The 23,281-nt window shown below is 38.6% G+C and overlaps 1 protein-coding gene across 4 annotated transcripts in view; it reads right to left on the bottom strand.

Moving 5' to 3' along the window:
• Positions 1 to 23,281, bottom strand: part of ctnnd2a (catenin (cadherin-associated protein), delta 2a) — a 211,702-nt gene that overhangs the window by 71,903 nt on the left and 116,518 nt on the right. For 3 of the 4 annotated variants that reach the window (XM_056737780.1, XM_056737779.1, XM_056737783.1), the window contains 2 exons: positions 21,720 to 21,911; positions 10,136 to 10,376 (listed from right to left, as the gene is read on the bottom strand). In XM_056737780.1, the coding sequence (XP_056593758.1) occupies positions 10,136 to 10,376; positions 21,720 to 21,911 (433 nt within the window). The remainder of the gene's footprint in view (positions 1 to 10,135; positions 10,377 to 21,719; positions 21,912 to 23,281) is intronic. The other variant, XM_056737781.1, reaches the window with a different exon arrangement.

The raw sequence follows: 23,281 nt of genomic DNA, 5'->3' as shown, positions 1-23,281 counted from the left end.
TATTGTTTGTTTCATTTACCAGTAAAAGATATCTGTGGCAGCACAATTTGACTTTGGGATTGTTGGGAAACAATTATATTTTTGCAATTCCGTTGGGTAAAGGTTGTGGCGGAGAGATGAAACCATGAACCTTTTAACAACCGTTTATTTTTCTAACACCAATGGGAAACTATTTATCTTGTTTAAGCCACAAATCCAATAACGTTTGATGAGGTTCATGCTACAGTACTTGCGGGGAAAAAATCAAGACGTAATCTTTAAAAACAAGCAAGTTTTGCAAAAATTCCACTTTTGAACGAAGTTTAGGGATTTATGAAAAAAGAAAACAATAAAAAAGAAAAATGATGAAACAAATATTTCCGACAGCAAGTTCTGAGGTTTCACATTTCTTCGATTAGAGTTTTCCCCAAAAAGCTGTTTTCGACCAGGATTTCAAATTAAAAGGTGTCGCTAGGGTAGTATTTGATTATAATAGTGGAGTCAGGACAGCTTTCACAGCCTGATTCACATGTCAATAACCCACAGGGATAAATGCATTATGGATCAGCTTTAGCTATGTAGCACACAGCTTGCTCAAGTCGCATTGTATTAGCACTCGTGTGTGTGCATTTACGCCCTCGTGCGCAAAAAAACTGTGAGAGTATGTCGCGCAGCGTGCGAAACTTGATTGCCACTGCAAAAATCCTCATCCTGCCGAGCGAATCTGGCAGAAACAGCTCTGTTAGCCTCGCTAGCGGCATTGAGCATTACATGGATGTAAATGCCCTTGTGTGACTTATTTAAATGGCTGGCTGGGATTGTAGTCCTGCGGGTGAAGTAATGAAAACCACAGGACTTTTGCGATGTGGGCTTAAGTACAAGACGAATCGGCAGAAGTGCGGCGCTATGCTAAGACGCCGTAAAATCACAACAACACCGACGGAGATGTGAAGGAATGCACGTGGCATAGGAGCCTCGTACCCTCACGTGGACCAGCTCAAAAACTTTTCCTGTCATGGAAATACGAGCAGACAAATCAAAAATCAAAAGTTGAGATTCTCGTGTGTGTGTGTAGAGCAAACATTTGCTTTTCATTTCGAGGCAGGTCACAGAACTGATAGAGAAAGACCTTTCAGATATTAGCCGTTCCCTGAAAGAGACTCGCCGGCGTCACTTCAGACACGAGCTTGGATCCAGTATTATTGGTCAAATAGCTCCACACGGGTTTACAAATGGGTCCTCACGTTCTGTCCCAGAAGTGCCACGCTTTATGCCCCCAAACCTGAGCCAGGCTGGGGAGGAAGTGAGGACCAATTTCCAGAAAGCCGTCTAAGATCAATAAAGATCGTGAAGAAATACGGTTTGCCATCTTTTGTGGTGCAAATGTCAAACAAAAGACCCGGTTGTCGCTTGGGACTAGATTGTAATGGAGGAGCATAGCCAGTGGAAGGCTTGTTTAATAGTGAGTAACGGTCGAGATGTATAAGGGGTCTTGGGGTCAAGCATGTTCATGTTAATAGCACTTGTGAAATTAATTGAAGCCGCCTTTGGTCAAGAGACTTAAACGTTGTATGATTGTCGCTTATTAGAGTTAAGAAAGAGATCATTGAATATCGGAGTCAAGCAAGCATAAAATCTACCATTTAACATGTATATCTGTGTACATTATGGATTTTTAGAGAGAGAGCGAGAGATAGAGAGAAATCTACTTTTGATATATTTTATTTCCATATTTCATTTGTTTACTTACATATACTTTATTTTATATTTCATACTATATTTATGCCTTACTCAGCAGCTTAGTTTAATTTTACTCCAATGTTTGTACTTATTGTATGTCTTTTGTTATGTGTTCAATGCTTTGGCAATATTGTAAAAACACACAATCATGTCAATAAAGTACCTTGAAATTGAGAGAGATTTTTATATAATGTTTTTAATATAATGTTCATAACATTAACATTAGCAAATCCTGTAAAAGATATAAACTCTACTCTATTTCTCTATTTTTATATATTTACATATATTATATTATAAACCACTTTAAGTGCATTTTTATTTTATTTTATTCTATTCTATGCTATATTATTTTGTTACTATATTATCTTTCTTTTCGTTTGTTTTCATATTGCACTATTTGTACGCAGCCCAGCTGCAAATGCTTTGGCAATACGGATGTACACTTTGTCTTGCCGATAAAGCACACCTAAATTGAAATTGAAAGAGAGAGACAGAGAAAGAGAGAGACAGACACAGAGAGAGAGAGAGAGAGAAATCAAAATGTAGACGCCGAAATCAAGACCTGTCTTTCAAACAGATTAATCGCATTAGACAGCGGTAAACACCAGCACGTGTTTGCCATCCTTATAGTCGGCTCTTTGCAATCACAACTAATCTGCTCCCTCAATTTCAGGCTCGAGACGCAATCAGCGTCCCTATATTTGCTTGTTATGGCTTGATTCTGTAATTAGAAATATGCAGATAGTTGAACAAGCGTAACCAAACAGAGCATATAACTTGCAGAACACCTCATTTTTGTTCGCAACGCCGTTAACGCGCTTCATTCCTTCTAAGGCTCTTACCAAGCCTCGCTGAGTCAAATAATTGATTTAACATGCTTGATTTCATTTGCATTGTTGTCAAGACAATGTCATTGTCGAAATATCTCCAAGGTGGAAGCTTAACTCCTCTGACCTTTCCATCCCAGCATGTGACCCATCGGAACGACCACATAAAACACACCGCCGCTTGAGATTTGATAGTAACTGTGCTTGAGAATGAGGAGATATGAATTTGCTTAGCCATCAGCTGTTTTAGTAATCCGAATTGAGACATTGAGGGATTGTCAATGAAACAATCTTAAGGAAGCTGACAGAAGAAGCATTAACCTTCAGCACTGCATTGCTTCTTGCATTCATTGCTCTCATATTGTGTTCACACCAAACACCAAGCATCGGGTTCCTCGCTCATCATTACTCGTGGGAATATTTTATTTATTTTTGCATGAGTGATGAGAAAAACATCGCACAACAGGGAGTTACTTCACGAGCGCAGACGTGTCAAACAGTGGGTGTCAATGTGGTCTTGGCGTGAATTTCTCGCTCTGGCTGAAATTTTTAAACTTTTGCATTGACTGTAATTTATTAATTTTGTATGTGAATGCAGCATTATGATAAAGGCTCCTCTATTATCAGTCTTAATCTAGGAATCCATAGCAACGTGGCTTCGGTTACTTGGATACAGAGTGGTGGTGATGTAATTATAAGCACCAATAGTACACATATTCTCAATGTACAAGCAGACTAGTACTCTTCAAAAAAGTGCATGCTTAAACCTATTTATAGGGGATAGTTCACCCAAAAACGAAAGTTATGATATCATTTATTTACCCTCATGTCATTGAAAACCTGCAGATGAGCTACAATCCTCATCTGCAGAACACAAAAGAAGATATTCGAAAGAACGCTGGTAGCCAAACAACATTGGCCCCCAACTGATTCCACTGTATGGACACGAAACCACTAAGATATTTCTCCAAATATCTTCTTTTGTGTTTCACAAAAGAACGATTCATATACTGGTTTTGAATGACATGAGTGTAAACAAATGATGACAGAATGTTTATTTTTACTGCTCTCGGATCTGAAATGAGCCAGGTCGTTGGATGATGCACAACACCTGAGAATAATCACAGTCATTTCTAATAAAGTGGATTGCGAAAGCCTGAAAGAACCCACGTTCACACCAACACCAGCTCGAAAACTACAACAAGCTTGACAGCTACTAATGAACATTTGACAGAGACGGTAATTATCATAAATACCAGGTGTACTGTAGACAAAGAAGACTCTTCATAACAGACGAAGGACACACAAAAAAACTCGTCCCTGCCTACACCAGTGAACAATGGAACAGCAATAAATTCACCAGGCACCACTGTGTCGGACATCGCAAACACTCCCCAAGGCCCACGATTTCCATCTCAAAGCCATGCTGGAGTCATGGTTGCATAATGTCTCTCGCTGTGTGTAAACACAGAATCAACCCACATCTGTGTAAGTCTCAAATATTCTGCCACATAAGCATACGCTGTGTTTTTTCGGTGAAACCATCATATCATGTAATACAAGACATCTCAGGTCACTATTCACACTTCTTAGAGGTTCTTAAGTGACTGACCTCAACATAGATAATGATGTGCTGAAGGCCACAGATGTGTCCGTTTTACGTCTTTGTGAAGGGAAGCTATGGAAAGGTGATTTATAAAGTCAAGGCAATAGCATGACTAGGGTGGAGGCCAGGAGTCCCCGATGTTTAATCCTAGATTAGTGGCATCACTCAAAAAATGTATTTGTTGAATTTACTTGAAAAAGCTGTTCCAAGTGGTTCCACGCAACAACATTTAGTCATTTGAACAAATAACACTTCAGTTGTATGAAGGAAAAATTAATTTAAGTAATGTTGACAATTTGTTTTTTAGTAAATCCAAACCATTCCGATTGTACCAGTAATTTTAAGTTATTTAAACTCGATATTAATACTTCTCAATGGTACTTTTTGATGTCATACATAAATTATATACAGAAGTACTGCATGTAAGTCAAAACACAATGAGCGAATCAGATGAGAGGCATCTCAGTACTGGCAATAGCACAGTTAAAGCTCATTGAATGATGCAATAGACATCATGTGCACGCATAAACCTCTCACAGCCCATGTACCACTCTTCTAAACAATGGTCACCCTAAAACAAAAAAATACAACAAACTCTATAAAACCTCAAAGATAAATGAACATTAAGCACAAACAAGTCTTTTTTCTTTACTGAAAACATCCTAAAATAACACAAAATCAAAATTGACTGCCTAAATGCAGTCTTACGCAAAGTATGCTGGGAACTGAAAATCCCACTCAGTCATGTTGAATTAACTTGTCTATATTAAGTAAACTTAACAATAGGTCCTATTTTATAGGGATTGTGCGTTCTACTCAACAATGTTAAGTTTACCACTTGTTAAGTTAAGCTGACACATCTACATTTTTAGTCTAAATAACATAACTTACATTAATTCAGTTACTTGCATTCTTTATGTAATGTGAACAAGGATGTATTGTTTAAAACTAACAGCAGCGACAGTTCATTTTTTGAGATTACTGTATAAGCTTGGACTGGCTGTATACAACTTTTTCTCTCACTCTACTTTACTTCTATATATAACTATATGTTTCTCTGTAAATAATTCTGACTTGTCACACTGTTTGCACACTGTTACATTTACATTTATGCATTTGGCAGACGCTTTTATCCAAAGCGACATACATTGCATTATACAGTCATTTTTTTCTAATTAAGTGGAATCCCTGGGATCGAACCCATGACCTTGCCATTGATAGCGCCATGCTCTAAACAATACTGTTCCAATCAAAGATAACTTTTTTGTTATTACGGTACTTTTCAGTAATGAATAGCATATTGTCGCTCTCATAACAAACCTTCGGATATCCAAATTTGCTGTTTTTCAAGAAATAGAAAAAACACTACTTTTTAAATGATTATATACTATGTATGGGCCGATACCTAAAATTTAGGATGCACTTGGCCAAAAACGACTTTAAAAAGTGTCATAGTTTTTATGTAATTGTATTAATTACACATACTAAAACCACTTACATTTTTTAACATATTTTAAAGCAATACTAAATTTTTCTTTGCTTGGTCATTTCAAAACAATCAAATATGACCTTTTCTACCAATATTCCTAACATTCTAGAATTCTTCGATACTTATATTTGTACAACAAGTACCACCATATATACATATACTGTATATATATATATATATACGTAGTATAAGTAACTTAATACATTATATCATTTCCCTTAAATAGACATACAGAAGTATCTGAAGATCTCTATTCACAACCCTTGGAATATCCTTGCAGGTTTGTTTTCTAATGTATAAAAAATCTTTAACCCCCCCTTTAAGAACACCTTTCCCAGGTTTAAGAGCACAAAAACAAGATGTTTATCTGTAAATCACCATATGCATTTCTATATGTCAACGCCGCACCCTCAAGAAGCATAGTGTATATTTGTCCCTGAGTTGACAAGGACAGCGATGCTTGTTTGAAAAACAAAGAACGGCAAAGGCTCTTTGGTGCCTGAGTAATAATGAGTGTTGAGGAGGAGGTTTGGACCTAAGCTGTGATCAATAGGAGGGGAAGGCGAAGGGCAGACCCCTATATTTTCTGAAGGCTATCCCTCCATTTCAGCAGCTCTGCAAGTATACAGCAGCAAATCAATAAGCTTTACTCAATCACACTCATTTATCTTCATCCCTAGGTCTCCATTCTTCATCGACGTTGTCGTCTGCCTGCAGATGGCTCATAACTCCATTTATTGCTCCACATCAGCAACTGTAATGTGTGATGATGTCTACCAAAGTCTCTCCTGGTGCATCCCGGTCCTGATGCAAAAAAGCACTTTAGAGTGCATGTGAGACATATATTTTGCCGCACGATGATTATTGATAACTTGCTAATGTGTTTCATATGATAGAATTCAATTATCGTATGCAAATGGATTTCCAAACTTCTCTCTTGAATATATATGGAGGCAGTTTGTCTAGCAGCCTGTTAGTAGCGGCAATTACGGATTTCACACAACTGGGATAACTATAGTGTGCTGTGGATAACAATTGAGAAAGTTTTGACATTTCGAGAAACATTCTGTCAAATCTGTATTTACTGTTGCTCAGGGTGTTGTCAGTAATGCGCTCTTCCGTGCTTCCAGCCATGATTCCCTGTGCCTTTCGAAAGCCAAAAGCCAAAAGCATCTGTTTATATTTGACTTAACCCTTGTTGATAGAGCCTAAAGTTTAAAAAAGTCAGTCTATGAACAATTTTTATATTAAAAAAGGGAAATAAACGCGCGTTGTGGATGTGAAAAAGTTTTTCATGGTAAGGTTGACATTTTCATGGAATTGCCCCCATACGAGGGGGCAATGTTTGGTTAACACATTCTTCAAATTATCTTCTTTTGGGTTCTGCAGTGTTTGAAAAGACAGAAGGAGTTGTACCTCGACAAGTCTTCTAGAACCCTACTAGAAGAAAATACAATAAAACATGATTTTTGTTTAGCTACATTAAACCTTTAATTTCATATTATTGTATGCATTGAAATGTGCCACTGATATAAACTAATTCAAATAGACTGATTTCAAAAACGAAAAACCAACCTGTAGATGCCACGAGCTGCCCTTAGGTGAAAAGGTGAAAAACAGTGTCTTTATGTCATTTTGAATAACTTAGCGTTTCACCCAAGGACATGCTTTGCCCTTAAAAAATCCTGCAAAAATAAGTTAACACTTTTCAGAATTGCTTGACAGTTGCCATAGGCTGAAAGTGTCTAAACTTATCACAAGCTGTAACACTTGTGTCGGTGCGTGGTTAGCGTACCTGTCCTCCCACATCACTTCATCTCTGGAGAGCAAACACCAAAATAGTCTAGAAACAGCCTTCATTACTCGAGTCATCACTTGCTTACAAACTATTACCACAACTGTAAATATGGATGCAATAAAAATAGGTCATTTTATGCTCGGATTAAATTAGTGTCAACTGTGGGAACAAGTCCTGGCGCTGTCCACTTCCATCACCCTTAACACATTAAATGCGCAGTTTCCACTGCAGATAAGAATTGGTTTTCAAATCTGATCTGTATATGACTTCAAAGGTAAAGTCTTGTTTGTCTGTTCAGACAGTGTCTTCCGTATGTATTGTATAGATTGGTGATGATGTGTCAGTACAATGCTATTAGAAATAGATTAAAGCTGCAATCCTTGTTTTAGGTTAAAATGATCAAAAATTAGCTATTGAGCAAGAACATAAAAAAATAGTGTTCAAATCTATCCCCCATCGATGGACCTTTTGATAATGATTAATAAGTGAAAGGAATAGTTCACCTTCCAAATGAAAATTCTGTCATCATTTACATGCCCTCTTGTCGTTATAAACCTGTATGACTTTCTTTCTTTTGCAGAACACAAAAGAAGATATTTTGAAAAATGTTGATTAGAGAAAACTGTCGGTCCCCCTTGACTTGCAATGGTTTTGTGTCCATGGTCAATGGGGACTAACCGTTTTTGGTTACCAACATTTTTCAAAATCTTCTTTTGTGTTTTACAGAAGAAAGAAGATTGCACAGGTTTAAAATGACAACAGTGTGCGTAAATGATGTAGCCCTGCCAGGATCACTTTTCAGCAAATGCCTGCAGAAATACGTGTTGCCAGTCCTCATTAATGATCTATTGTCAAGTATTTCAGGACCAGCTACTTCTCTAAATGCAGCACCATAGAGACAAGTGGTCACTTAACATTAACATGTGATCAACACCAATTAAGGAAGAAAGAGACAAAGCCATAAAAAAAAACAATGATATTAGTAATTTAATTAATAGGACCGCGTGTAAATGGTCTCTGATTATTATTGAATGTTCCTGAGAATGTGGGAAGTTGAACAAAATAATAAAAAATTGAAAAATTATAATAAATTGATGTTTTTACATGATTTTGATCACAGTGTTTTTTAATATGTGGATTGATTTCGCAAGCAGTGCTTAGTTGGCAGTACTTGCTAATGCGGGGTTAAGGTTCGGGATTTGAAAAACACTTCCAACACTATATGTGCTGTGCATAATACCTCAAACTGTGCGACTTTGAGGTGGTGTGCTATTACTTTAAGAAGGTATTTTAAGAATATTCACCAGGAAATTTATGAAATAAAAAACTTGCAAGCAATGGTAAGCTCATGTCCTCATAACCATGCAGAACACCCTAGCAACCACCTGGCAGTATGTTAGCAACCATGGCGAACTACCTATAAACCAACTGGTCATGCTCCTCAAGCCACGCAGAACACCATAGCAACCACCTGCCGGTACCTTAGCAACCATGGCGAACAACCAAACAACCCACTTGTCATGCTCTTCAAGCCACGCTGAACACCCTAGCAACAACCAAGCCATTCCCTAGCAATCAGACCAAACACCCTAGAAACCACCCAAAGAACCTCTGCAATGACCTAGCATCACTCTAGCAACCATTCACAACACCGTACTGCACAAAGGTTCCAAACGAATGGCCTTGCCGCACCATCTTACTCAACTCATTCATTCACACTTTAAGTCCAAAATTGGTTTTGTTCTTGTATGTATTTCTTTGCTTATCATTTGTATTGCACTATCCTACATTTAACAATGGAAGTGTCCTTGAACTCCCAAAAGATGTTATATAACTAAACCTATTATTACCTGGAATGATAATAATGGAATGATGTTCTATTGTTGAACATATTGCCACAAAGTCATCGTTGCTGTATGTGGATACCTGGATCTGTATGATACATCTCTTTACAATAATTACATAATAATTATAATTATTCGAAACAGGAAAAAAAAGGATCTTGCTTGGAAGAAAGTGAGTGAGGAGGTCGGACAATCTGGTAAGTTGTAAAATTCGCTCTTTACTCAATTTGAGCTATATTTATACTCTATATACACGAGTCTGGAGCCACCTGGCAGAAGCCCCTCCCATGACTCGAATTCGAGTCTGTTGTGTAGTGAATTTCATGCGCGTGTAAACTCAAAATGTTCAAGTGTCCAACTACACGTGAACAGCGCGATTTATTCGTGCAAGTAGCGTTTGGTGGGAACGCTCTATATGTCTTAAGTGCTGCATAGGTATAGGTTCAATGTCATATTTTCTATTACCACGTCTGTCTGTGCAGCACAAGATTCGATGAACATGATCTATAATCAGTACAGGGCCTTTTAAAAACATTTGTCAGTCACAGAACCGAACATTACTTATGGATGTGATCACAATCATAGACCAACCGCTACATTTCATTATGTATTCTCTCGACCCAAACTGGTCATTTTCTCTGCATCGAGTTGCAGTTCAAACGCAAACCACACACTTCAAAAAGCCCCTGACTTTACACTGTACCTTAGTCAGTAAAACCTACTCTAAATCAACACAAATAAACAAACTCAACACACAATACCCTGCAGTAAAAACCTATACACCTGCCTCCTCTTGCTGTGATCACATCGATATGTTTGTATTTTGTGCCTCAGAAATAGCATGCTACTCACCTGGGATCCTTCTGTATGCTGTCTATAGAGGGAGAGCGTGCCAGGTTGCCCTCTGGTGGCAGGGCAGGACCCGACTTGCTGTAGGGTGACTCCACGGACGAGCAGTATGGCAAGGTGCGATAAGAGTCAGCATAGTTGGCGCCCTGGCCGGAGGAGTAGCCACCCCGAGGAAACGTCCCTGTGGCATTTTGACTTGCTGTTCGCTGCAAGGGTACGGAGTCAACACCAGGGGAGGACGGGGCTATGGCGGGAGAGTAGGGACAAAACAAGAAGTTCAGGACCTGCTCACAGAACTGGTTGACAAGGTCTAGGTAAAGGAAGAATGACGTGATAAACGACAAGACACAGAAACATGACCGAATGAAAGAATGACAGAAAAGGAGGAATCAGGGGAAAGAGGAAAATAGAGAAGTAAGAACAACAGTATCTATAGACTTCACAACAAGTACATGATGTCGAGAGAAGTTCATTAAAACAGGGCAAAAGATAAATACGTACATGAATACAGGGTCCAAAATTAACTTTGTCACCTGCATTTACTGTCCAGAAATATTTCAAACTGGCGATTAAATTGTTTGCTTTTTTATGTATGTGGCTTTACCGATATTGCAAAAATCTGTGAAAAATAACAAATATCCACAAGGATGAAAAGATAGTCAATGCAACAATGCTTGAAAACCCACAATCCAAGATAAGATCACAGATCACGTCATACCCTATGATGTCCATTCGGTCTGACCCACCTCAACACTTGCACCTCAATGCTTGTTTCCAAAAGCAGAACATTTTAACCCCATATGTGTTGCGTTTTTAAAAGCGAGGTCTGTTTCATTCAATACGAGGGCACCGGGGCAGACGAATTTGTCTAGACTGCTGGTGGAGCATCTCATAAATTTAAACGGCGAGACAATCAATGGCAGCGTTCTGAGTCTTTACCACAACAGTGCCAGCGAGGGCGTAAAACCCGGACTATTAGTCACCAAGCTCAAAGTGCACCCTGGGATAAAAAGGGTTCAATGTATCTTCGCAGACCATCTACGACTCTTTAGCTTCCTTTGGAAAAAATGTCACACTCACTCAGTGTAAGCTAACTATAATTAGACAGTGTGTGAGATTAATGGAGTCTGGTGGAAATGGAGAAGCAGAAAGGAGAGCGCATGAGTGAGAGAGAAATCTCAAAACAGAGGGGTGGGGGGCTGGAGAGAGAGACAGACAGATAATACAAACGACAGACAGACAATACAGACGACGGATAGACAGACAAGACAGCCAGACAGACAGACGACAGACAGACAAAAAAGACAGACAGACGGACAGACAGATAGACAGACAGACGACAGACAGACAAACAGACAGACAGACAAGAAAGACAAGAAAGAAAGAGAGACAGACAGAGAGATAATTTGAGATTTATGACTGAAAGCTCCCGCAGACTTGATTTAATTCAATACAATTTTATTTATGTAGTGCTTTTCACAATGTGGATTGTTCCAAAGTAGCTTTAGAGGGGGAAAAACTGAAAAACACAGAAAATGTAAAACTCAGCACAGTGCATGGTTTTTTTTAGAACAAGATCATTCTAGTAAATAATATCTAATTATATCCAATAAATGCAGTCTCCCTGTGAGCAAACCAGCCAACAATGCTCTGTGATGAGGAAACCAAACTCCAATGATAAATAAATGAAGAAAGCAAAACCTCGGGAGAAACGAGTCTCAGCTGGGAGGACCAGATCTCCTCTGACGTGTCACAGCTGCACTTTGTTACTTTAATTAAAAGTTACTGAGTAAATGTTCTGAAGAATAGGGAGAGTATGATTTATGGAAGTTTGCCCAGCATACAGATGTCTTAAAGGTACAGTTTGTAGAAAGAGCAGCAAGAAGGCGCACAATCAAAACAACAACAAAGCTGTAGCTTGATGACGCTGTGAAGGAGCGTGGAATGATGGGATCTGTTGTCTTCAACTTCACCACTGATAGCCATCAATCAGACAAGAAGGAGAAATCATATTAGTTGATGAGGTAAAGTTTTATAATTTTGGTCCACGACACTGTTGTCATGCGGTTTCTACGTCATGAAAGACGGTAACAAAGGGGAATGCGGATATGACGCCATTGACAGGCGACTGCACTCCCCCATGTCACTGTTTAGAATGGTGATTTTCTCACGATTTACAAGTAGTTGGAAACATTTGAGATGTTGTAAGTATTCAAGTAACAAAATGTATAACACTAGCCCAGTGGTTTCTGGATATTTAACTGCAAAATCCTTACAAATTGCACCTTTAAGCAAGTGAAAACCTATCCGTATGTCATTACTCAGTTTTCTGACAAAACATAGTAATTCGATAAAAAAGGTATGTAATTAAAAGCAATGCGTCGTGTGCAATCTTTACGCAATCTCGACGGATAAAATAGTCTCAGTGACACCGTGAAAGAGTCAAATAGAGCTACGTTTTAATTAACTATGTGGTAATGAAATAATGAACTGCAATGCGTATCTATTTCTTCTTGACAGACTTTTACAATGTAATAGGTTTAATGACACAATGGGATGAATTCAACAAGTCTGCACACAGTAATTTATCACATAAAATTGGACTAAAATGAAGCTTTAAGCCTGAAATAACACAGCGTTGTATGTAAACACACACATTACTTTCAGCACAAACACAACACCATTATGTCATTGAGCTCATATGTTGAGCTTCTCTATTTTCCTTTTATAATCAATGTTGTTGTATTACAGCCTGTGAAAAGCACACATTTTATGGCCACATTTGCTTATTTGCATAACTTCCCAATAAAACAATCGTCAGAATGAACGACACTAATTCATTCCTGGTGAACTCCCCTAAACAAACCTGTTCGCCCCATTGAACCGAGCCGCCGAATAGACTTTATGGTTATGAGGTGCTGCCACTCCGCCACAGTGGAGAGTGACCTTTAGATTCTATTAGCTTATCTTATCAGAAAGGGTGTTTATTACGTGACCTCACACAGAACTACATGGACAAGGGCTTTCGTGTGAGATAAAAACACGCACAAACCCACATGGCGGCACAAAGTGCGAGGCGGAAAACATCTTGCATAAAATCTCGACAACTTCGACTCGTCTCATATCTATTACTTGTCATGGCCTATTGTAAACAACACGAGTGCAGAAGGTAATAACTGGCAAATATGAGACTGCATATATTTTCTGTATAAAATGATAAATGGCCCTATAAAGGGTTCCGTGTCTTACAATAAAGCAGGTGTTTATTAACTCGCGGTAGGATTCTCAAGCTTTTCCATCTGCGAGACAATTTAACGGTCAGTTCTAGCGTCAACCCAATACATCTCTGTACGGCTTTATACGCAAACTACTCTTGGGATCAGACTAATAGCTATCGAGGATGGTTTTTCATACCAGTGGCGATTAATTTCGACTATATTCATATAGTGAGACTTTGAAGGATCATTGTTGAGAATTACACAAAGTCTTGTGCAATGGTTGGTAAAAACTCCTCCCTGGAGTCACATTGTGTGTTTACCATCCTGGCTGAAACGTTGACACTTTCTCTTATTAATTTGGTGCAGAAGCTGTTGAAGAGGGCTGATAATGTGCTTCAGTGAGTTCTGCTATTTCCAGACAACAAGGTTTGTTGGTGTAATTGTCGAGTGAACTAAGCTATTTTACAATGTTCTGCTTTCTGTGACACTGTACATGTTCTTTCATTAAGCCGGTTTAAAGAACACTTTTGAATAACAACCATCACTTCGCCATTTCTTCCACATGGCAAAAAGATGATACATTATATGGAGAAAAGTGCAGGCACGGCCCAGTTCTTTCTTCTGCAGTACAAAAAAGAGGATATTTTTAAGAATGTTGGCAACCAAACAGCCACAGTACCCATTGAGTTGCATTGGTTTTGTGCTATACAATAGAAGTGAATGCAGTCGCTTCAAAATATCTCCATTTGTGTTCTGCTGAAGAAATTACAAGAGATTGACAGAATTTTTATTTTGGGGAGAACTATCCCGAAGCAAAGCACCACTGTTACATTCCTTTTTACTTAACATCAAAACTGACTATATACTAACTTATACTATATTTTGTGCCCAAAAAAAGCTTCATAAATTAAACTCGTCATTTATTTCTGTAAGGTAATTGAAATGTTATGTTGCAATGAAACAATGCAAAACATAATTGCTGCATCCTTCAAAAAAAAAAAAATGTAAAGGTGTTGTGTGCAATTTTCTGGAGGATCTATTGACAGAAATGCAATATTATATACATAACTACAGTTTGTCTTCAAAGGTGTATGAAGACTACAAGCCCTATGTTTTTATTACTTTAGGATGCGCTTAAAATATGAGACAAAAAAAATCAAGACCCACATGAAAGAGACTTGACATTACTAAGTGCATTTTTCAGCACAGAAGGTGAATATGAAACTCAATCTTCTACCTGGTTTCTCATAAATCACATCAAACACACACCCCTCCCTCTTCAACTCTATACCAGGTTTCTAATCTTCTCTTGCACAGAGGCTTTGAATATTCTATAGGTTGCATAATAGCCTGTTCTTTTAAATTACCTGACCTTTCAGATAGGAATCAAGAGAACCAGCACTTCCTTAGGGTCGGCATCATTAGATTCTGTTCTCTGCTCCACTATAATATGATCGTAAACAAACTCCCCTTTCTTTTTTTGCAAGGCTGCGTTGCCTAGCATTTTTTTGCCTCTGCGTGAAATTACAGCCCGATAAAGGTCACGCCCATTCAACAGAAACATATTAGAGAAATGATTTGTTGCACTGCCACTTGACGTGCAGAAAATATCTGCAATACAATAAAAGAGATACTAGCTGTATTTGAAGAGGGACATCTGACTGCTACACAACCTAAGCATCAAATGTTGGCATGAAGCAAATTTCATTCTAGCAATTCAATATAGCCAAGAATGACACAAGGCAGTGTTTATCCATAAAACATAATACCCAGGATTTTCCGATAGAGACAACCATGTATTTTGGATAAAATTATATGACGCGCTTTAGCTGTTGTGTGCAGTGCTAATGCGCTGCAATTTCATGGGCTGTCTGAGCAGTTCAGATTCAATTGTGAATCTGTTATATCGCGTCTGCTATTCTACCTGCTAGAGTGCTTTATTTCTTCTTATAAAGCAAACGGCTCCACTTCAGGATGCTGGTAAATCAAAATACAATTGTCAATTCAAGCTGTGCTAAAAATGCTATGTAGTAAGGTCTATAATGAAACTGCTTAAAAATATTGTCTTAATGTCATTGTTAATGTCTTATTTTAATATGTATGAATATAGTGATGTCTAGAGGACATTCGGCACAACAGCATGCATAAGAGGACCGACATCTCAAAGCCCTTCTAATAGGTGGAGAATATTATATTGTGTTCGAAAAGCTTTCCGAGTGTTTTTAAATCTGCTTTTCAAAAACTCAGCATCAGAAAGGTCGACTTGTACATCATGGGTAGCATCAATTCTGGCTGGTCACGTGAGTCAAGCTGATCACACCAGGTGCAGCTAATCAACGTTAAGCAATAGTCATACAACACATACAAGACTGCATCCTATTTAAGTTGCCTTTCTTTGCACCTTATCAGCTGTTTAATCGTGCCGCATGCAAAACCCACCTGTTATGCCTTATGAACTGTTTTGGTTCCCCAGATGGGGGGACATGTGTTGCTGCACTCCTGCTCTGTCAACGCAAGGCTGTAAGGACAGGCATAGAGTTTGCCCAGAACAGTTTCATTCCGCCAACTTCATTGCTATTATTTAAATATTTGACGACAGTAGTCTTGACAAAATTCCCTTTGTGCCGTTGAAGGGCTTGACCCTGTAACTGCTGCTTGCAGCTATATTATTTCTTACAATGTTTGCACTTTAATTGCACTTTTATCTTGTCCTGTTGCTTGTCAACTTGTGATTTCTCTTTATTGCATGCTAATATTGTTTTCATTTGTTTTGAAGTTGCAAGATAATAAGACATCAAATTCTAATCAAATATTGTTGTTTAGTTATCTGCCTATACTTTAGTTTAGCCAGAATTTGAATGAGAATCAAACTTCTGCCAAGAAAACTATACTAATCTCTAACGTATTATTATTTCTTAACATGTTTTACACGCACGCACACACATATATATTTATATATATATATATGACTTGCTGCACCATTTAATTACCTACAACTGCAGATCCTCCATGAAATCTGGCCACATTAATTCTGTACTCAATACACAGCAGAATTAGTTTGAGAAATATATCTTTCAGAACATATTACTTCACAGGTGTTACTTCCTTAAAAAATATATTACAGCTCAACTTAACTTCTGTCTGAATTCAAAACCAAATATTAGTGAAATGTTAATCAGCCGCTATAATAAAGACCCTTTGGATTATACAGGCGTTGGTTTATCGGCAAGGTTTAAACTTTTTAACATAAACACGACACATTCAAAATCCCGGATGTAAAACCAGCGTGCAACCTTCTATTTTATTCAGCACCCAGACTGAAGTTGATTCTGTATGTTTACAAATTCAGTTTTTATGCTGCAGAACTCTCTCACCAGCGAGACCAGTGCTTTAAGAGCTGCTCCCTTGTGACTCACTTCTCTTGTGTGTCTTATGAAGAGGAAATCCCTAAAGACCAGCCCGAGCAGAACTATTTTAGCACCTTAGCTTGTTTATGATGTCCGATTATACAGTATATCTGGAACAGGCTACTAAATTCAGATACTGCAAGTTAAACCGAGCATCTCAATGGGGAATTTAAAGCTGATCTCCATAAATGATACATATGCTGTGTACCTTGAGCAATTAACGGATCCTGAAAGCTCAGCGAAAACGCAAATGTCATTACTTCGTAAAATGCACAGGTATTAAAGATGCCAGAACGACATGGGAAAAGGAGGTCAGGTTGCAGCTCAGTGGGCGAGATGAAATGACTGTATTTTAATGGTCTGATAACAATGATTTCCTTGGAGGTTAACATTTAAATTGATTTAATAGCTGGCGAGTCACATGACACAGCGCAGTAAACACAACTCAAGTGATGGTGGAAGTGCTTAGAGATCCAAACATTCCCCACGCGATGGTTGAGCGATGACAAAACTCCTCAAGTGCCGCTTTAGACTCTCGAATGGAGGCTTGAGTATTCGGCGAGGTAAAATCAAGGCCAGCCTCTGTTCCATTCTTCCCTTCTGAAGCCCCCCGGCAGCTCTCATTGGGGTATCGCAGCTCATTCTTTTTACATGTAAAACAGATTGAGTTAAGATAAGAATAGGCATAATTAGCCCCCTTTTGTGTCATATTAGTCATCCTTTATGATGGAATTCCATGAGATATGGCAAAGCCACAGTGTTTTGGTAATGGCAAAGCCACATTCTCTCTCTCTCTCTCTTTCTCTCTCTCTCTCTCTCTCTCTCTCTCTCTCCTTGCAAAAGTGCAGCCGATGTGAACTGAAAAGCCCCATTTGATATAGCACTTCCCTCAAGCTTGGGTTAATTCCTCGTTCGGTTCCAAAATGAGTCTTTTCAGCACATTTTTAACAGTATATGCTGTTCTCGCCGTTCCTCTCGCACAAAGCCTAATTAACTTTATGAAGTTTGAATTTCAGAGCCGCAAATGTATGAGGGCTTCTGCAGCAGAATGAAAGGTTGTGAGGAGCTTAATCATATTCATATTATCTGGAGCTCTGCGCAAGATTATACCAGTTTCCCGGACAGGCGGACTTGTGATGAATAATATACTCTTGGAAAATCAGCAATAAAGGGAATCAATGTACTGTAATAATGTTGTTTTTGTGTTAATGCCGGCTTCATATTTGATGATTATGTTAAAATATTGAACTGTTAGGATGAATCTTATTACACCTGTCAAGAACATGTCAAATATAATCCTGAAACTACATTTAAACCATTAAATTTCATATTGAGTAGGAATCAAGTCACGCAGAGGCATTTTTTGTTTTGTGACTTCCGTGCCTTTTGTCTACAACAATTTGTATTATTTCCTAAATTATTCAGGTACACAGTACAACAAATGGGCAATTCCGTGGAAATGTTAACCTGACTACGAAAAAAATATGTTTTTAACAGCACAGATTTTAACATTTGGTGGCTCAAATACCCATGTATCTCTCTTCAAATTTGTGAAGCATTTTTTTTATTTTCTTGTCAGATAAAGAGCCATTTTCAGGATTGTCACATCCATAACTTTACATACTCCTCATTAATTGATACATGAAAATGAATATAAAGTAGCTATTTCATGTTCTATAAAGAGGCATCCCTTCTCCATTCATTGGGTATTTTTGCGTCAGGATTGTGCATTTTATTTCACAGAAATCCTACAAAGTTTATCGTCTCCCATGTGTATACTCTATCAACGAGGGTTGAGTAAAATATAAACAGATGGTTCAATATAATCGTAACAAATTCATTCTCTGAGCATTTTTATGTCACATCCATAACACAAAATGTCACGTCCAGAACATTGGAATTGCCCAAATGCTAAATGGATATATTCTCCAAGTATTTTAACAAATTTTTTTAACGAATTTTTGCATTAAAGTAATGTATCCTTGGAGGAAAATGTATAAAAATAATGTAACAACGAAACAAATGGTTTCTAATATTGGGCTTTTTTCTTTATGTAAAGTACAATTTCTTATTTTTTTATGATCCGGACACGTTCCTGGACGCCTGGTATTTTGTACCTACTGTAATCTTGAAAAAAATATATTTTTTTATAGAATGTTGATGAAATAGCACAGTCCTTTTCTCGTGTGCACAAAAGTCATCACGGAGAGCACTGCACCAAAGACAAAATACCTGCAGTGCTACGTTTTCCCCCCAAAGTGCAAGACTACAGAAAATTTAAGAGAAGAAAACTGCCCAGCGGTCCACCTCACTCTCTCTAATCTTCGCATGATGGTGTCAGCCTAAAAACACTCTGATTGTTTGTGTCATTTCCTCCCGGGGATGTTAGACAAGACAGCCTTCCAAAACAATGTCGTCCGTCCCAGTCCCCAAAAATATGACCATAAATATCTCTTTCCCTTTATCTTCAAAGGGATAGTTCACCCCAAAATACAAATCTCTCATTATTCAAATTATATAGCACCTGTATATGGATCTTCTGTGAAACACAAAAGAAGATATTTTAAGAAATGACTGAAAGGCCTTGTGTTCATACAATGGAAACCAATTGCTGTTTGGTTACCAACATTCTTCAAAATATCTTCTATTGTGATCTGTAGAAGAAATAAAGTCAAGTTCGGAATGACAGGAGGTTGAGCAAATTATGCCATCATTTACATTTTTGGGTGAACTATCCCTTTAATGAACGATCTTTTTTAAAGAGAACAGTGTCTACACTTCAACCATAGACCGATGAGCCCCTTAGTGAGCAGAACAGGACAACAGCAAGAAAACGGAGGTCAATGAGAGCAGGCGATGAGCTTCAAACGTAAGCTTGCATGGATCCTCATTAGCGACCTTTCATAAACGACTGCTTCACTCTCAGGAACTTCATCTGTGAGTCGACCTTGATCACACAAGGGCTCACACACAAGCCGCTTTGTTAGCGTAGCAATGTTAGGCATCTCAATTTTATTCTGAACGCTATCATGAAGTTTCAGAGCTAAAAACTGCTCCCTCTTTACAATCAGGGTGCAACTGCAGTGCTTCGGTTCTGTATGACTATCAATGATCTGTCATGAAAATGTGCAAATAAGAAGAAAAGTGAAAAAAGCAGAGCACGTAGAACATATGGCTGCCTATATTTGTATATTTTAACAGTTCTCGGAACAGGCTAATATTTGATCTCCTTCTTAATATACATTTATACCTGATATCTTTCAATTATTTTAACTTCAGCATTAGGCGTTCTATTCATTTGTGGATTTTACCAACTTCAACTAGATTTTAAAAGCACGGTTCACCCCAAAAAATCCTTCAGTATTTAGTCACCTTCATGTCATTTCAAACCTTTACGATCTTTCTTCTGCAGGAAGATATTTTAAAGAATATTGGTAACCGAACAACAATGAACCCCATTTCCCGTCACTGCAAGCTCACAAAACTACTGAGACATTTCTCAAAATACCTTCTTTACAGAATAAAGAGTTACAGTATACACAGGCTTTGAACAGCAGTAAGGTAAATAAATGATAAAGTTTTATTTTTAGGTCAAGTATACCTTTAAAAAATATATACATTAACATATATACAGTAAAAGCCAAAGATGATGTCAAAATATTACTGAATCTTATACACTATAAAAAAGGTGCTACAAAGGGTTTTCTGTACCATAGAAGAACCTTTTTGGATCTGTTTCACAACAGGTTCTTTGTGGCGAAAAAAGGTTCTTCAGATTATAAAAAGTAAGAAAGAGATGTTCCTTTAAAGAACCTGTGACTGAATGGTTCTTTGTGGAACCAAAAATGGTTCTTCTATGGCATCGCCAGGCCTTTTAAGTGCCTGTATTTTAAAGAGTGTATGCAAATGAAATTTGGGCAGGAAATGAGAACAGAATTGACATTTAAGGAATACTACCACTTTAATCAACGTTCTCGAACAGGGATAAAGAATGTATTATATAGCGCAGGTTCTTATTCAGTTCCTTAACCGTGAAAACAGCTTTAGTTTAAATAATGAAGCCACACGGCCACTGGCACCCTTATGGATGTCTCACATCTTCACGACCTTTCCCTTGGCCGGAAAACTCCTGCAATGACACTGATTTAATTGCTTCATCTACTTGTTTAATTGTGTAGCAAAGACACATAACGGGCGAGCATGCTTGTTGCGTTTTGTTTATCTAAACAAGAAAATGCGCTCCATTGTCTTTTAAAACACTAACATTTTAAGGGCGAACAAATAAAGGGCTGTGATATGTGAGTGCTCGCAGCAGGGAAAGCCAAAGGAGAAAGAGGGAAAGAGAGAGAGAGTCATTTTCAACCGTCTGCTGATGCTGGTGTACCATTAAGCAGCGGCAACAATTTTGAAAAGGAATGACATCCCGGGGGTCCTTTCTAAGCCTCACTTCTTAAAGGTCACTGAAAAACCACAGCAAGTGTCCGAAATTACCGCCATGGACCCCAATTAAACAGACCATATAGATTTTATCTGTGGGGTTGAGCCAGGTGACAGCGGAGGACGTGGGAATGTTTCTGCACTGGAGCGACACTAACCAGATTAACATGCCACACCTGACCCAAAATCAAGATAAGACAACAATACGCTAATTGAAAAAAAAGACTGTTGAGGTGCTTCATTGTGATACGTTTAGACACGCCAAACCCTTGAAGTGAAAACGCAGACACACGACGCACATACAAACACACAACGTCGGATCTTTTCCAACCCCAAGATTAATTCTAATGAGGTCATCTCTCTGCCAGCAAAAACCGTGTCCGATAGGGATAAACGCTCTCTAAGGATTTGGCTCTCCGGCAGAATCCTAGACGTTGGGTACTTGGGGATCGACACACTTTACCACACAGACACAAACACGTGCAGAATTACATAAACAAGCGGCGTGCGTACAGCAAACGTTACCTGTGTTATTCCGGTAGGCTCCAGTATGTCCTGGAGGGAGCGCTTCTCCCTGACTCTGGCTCAGACTTCTCATCGGGAGTTTCTGATATACTCTATCCTCATATATAGGGTCAATGTGATGCTCGGGGGACTGCAGGGGCCTCAGTTCGGGGGCCAGGTGGGCGTGCTGGCCGCTGTAGGAACCTCGAGATCCTGCGAGAGGCACAAAATCCCAAATATCTGTTAGGGCTTACAAGGTTTTTAATTACTTGAACTGCAAACTGCATCCCTTACGAATGACCGACAGCAACGCAGCCGTGTAATTACATGAACTGGGATCATTACGCCGATCCCAAAATGTACCAATGTACCAGTCGCCTATCAAAACCTGTCAGAAGCATCTGAGAACGTATTTGTCAATACTCTCCTCCATCACGGATGAAGAGCGCATCCCAGGCTCTCCGGAGAGCAAGAGGGAAAGCGTGAAAAGATAATGTTTATGAACTTTAAGAAGGAAGGCAAGGGATCGGTGCTCGGCGTTCACTCACACACACATTGATCCACATCTCGGCCTACAGGGACACCACACACCCACTCGTCCAGACACATCCATATCTTTCCAGTCACTGTGGTTCAGTATTGGATGCTATTTAGGATGTGAGGATCTTTTCATTGAATGACAACGATACTAAACAGCAAGAGCAAAAGACGAATGGGTATTTTGATAATCCTCCAACCACCGCAATAGCAGAGCTGTTTTGTTACACTGCGTCCCAGGTACACATAATTGTGCAAATGTTTGGTAAATAATAGATAGAGAGAGCACCACGTGTAATCACCTTATCAGTGTCGGGCAGGCAAACGCCTCTGATCCCTAATCTGATTTCTTGAGTGTTCTGAGAAGATCCATCGGGATCCAGCGCAATAATTGAATATCCAGAGCAGAACTTTCACAAGTTACATTTTCCTCAAGGAAAGATGCATGGGATTCAGATTCAGCTGTCCTGTAGCTCAGTGGTAAGAGCATTGCGTTAACAACACAAGGTTGTGGGTTCAATCCCAGGGGATTGCAAATACCCATGTAAAATGCATGGTATAAAGCAATGTAAGTCACTTTGGATAAAAGCCTCTGCCAAATGCCTAAATGTAAATGTAAATATACATAAAACATGTGTATTACTTACAGTACAGGCATCAAATCAATACTAAAACGAGATTTAAAGACAGGGTGGGCAAATTTTTTTATTTTACATCATGGGGCTGTTTACCCTTTCATGCATGAATTATAATCTCAGAAAGAGGGAGAGAGAGTAGAGATTCACTTTCTTTTTTTGCATTTAAAGCTATTTCGAAGAATGTTGGTAACCAAACAAAACAAGGGCTTGTTTAAAATGGACTGAGGTGGAAGCACTACGTTAGCAACACAACGGTCAGGGGTTTGAACCCCGTAATGAAAAAAGCTTTAATGTGCGGATTATAAATCACCAGACCAATGTTAATAAACTGCCAGACAGAACGACAGACGTTAAGATGAGGTGAGACATTTTAGGAACAGTGAGAGGAGATAGAGAGAGACGGACACG

Source organism: Triplophysa dalaica, chromosome 23, assembly GCF_015846415.1.
Source record: "Triplophysa dalaica isolate WHDGS20190420 chromosome 23, ASM1584641v1, whole genome shotgun sequence".
NCBI lineage: Eukaryota > Metazoa > Chordata > Actinopteri > Cypriniformes > Nemacheilidae > Triplophysa > Triplophysa dalaica.
The sequence above is the reverse complement of the archived record's forward strand: the minus strand, read 5'-3'. Positions and strand labels throughout refer to the sequence as shown.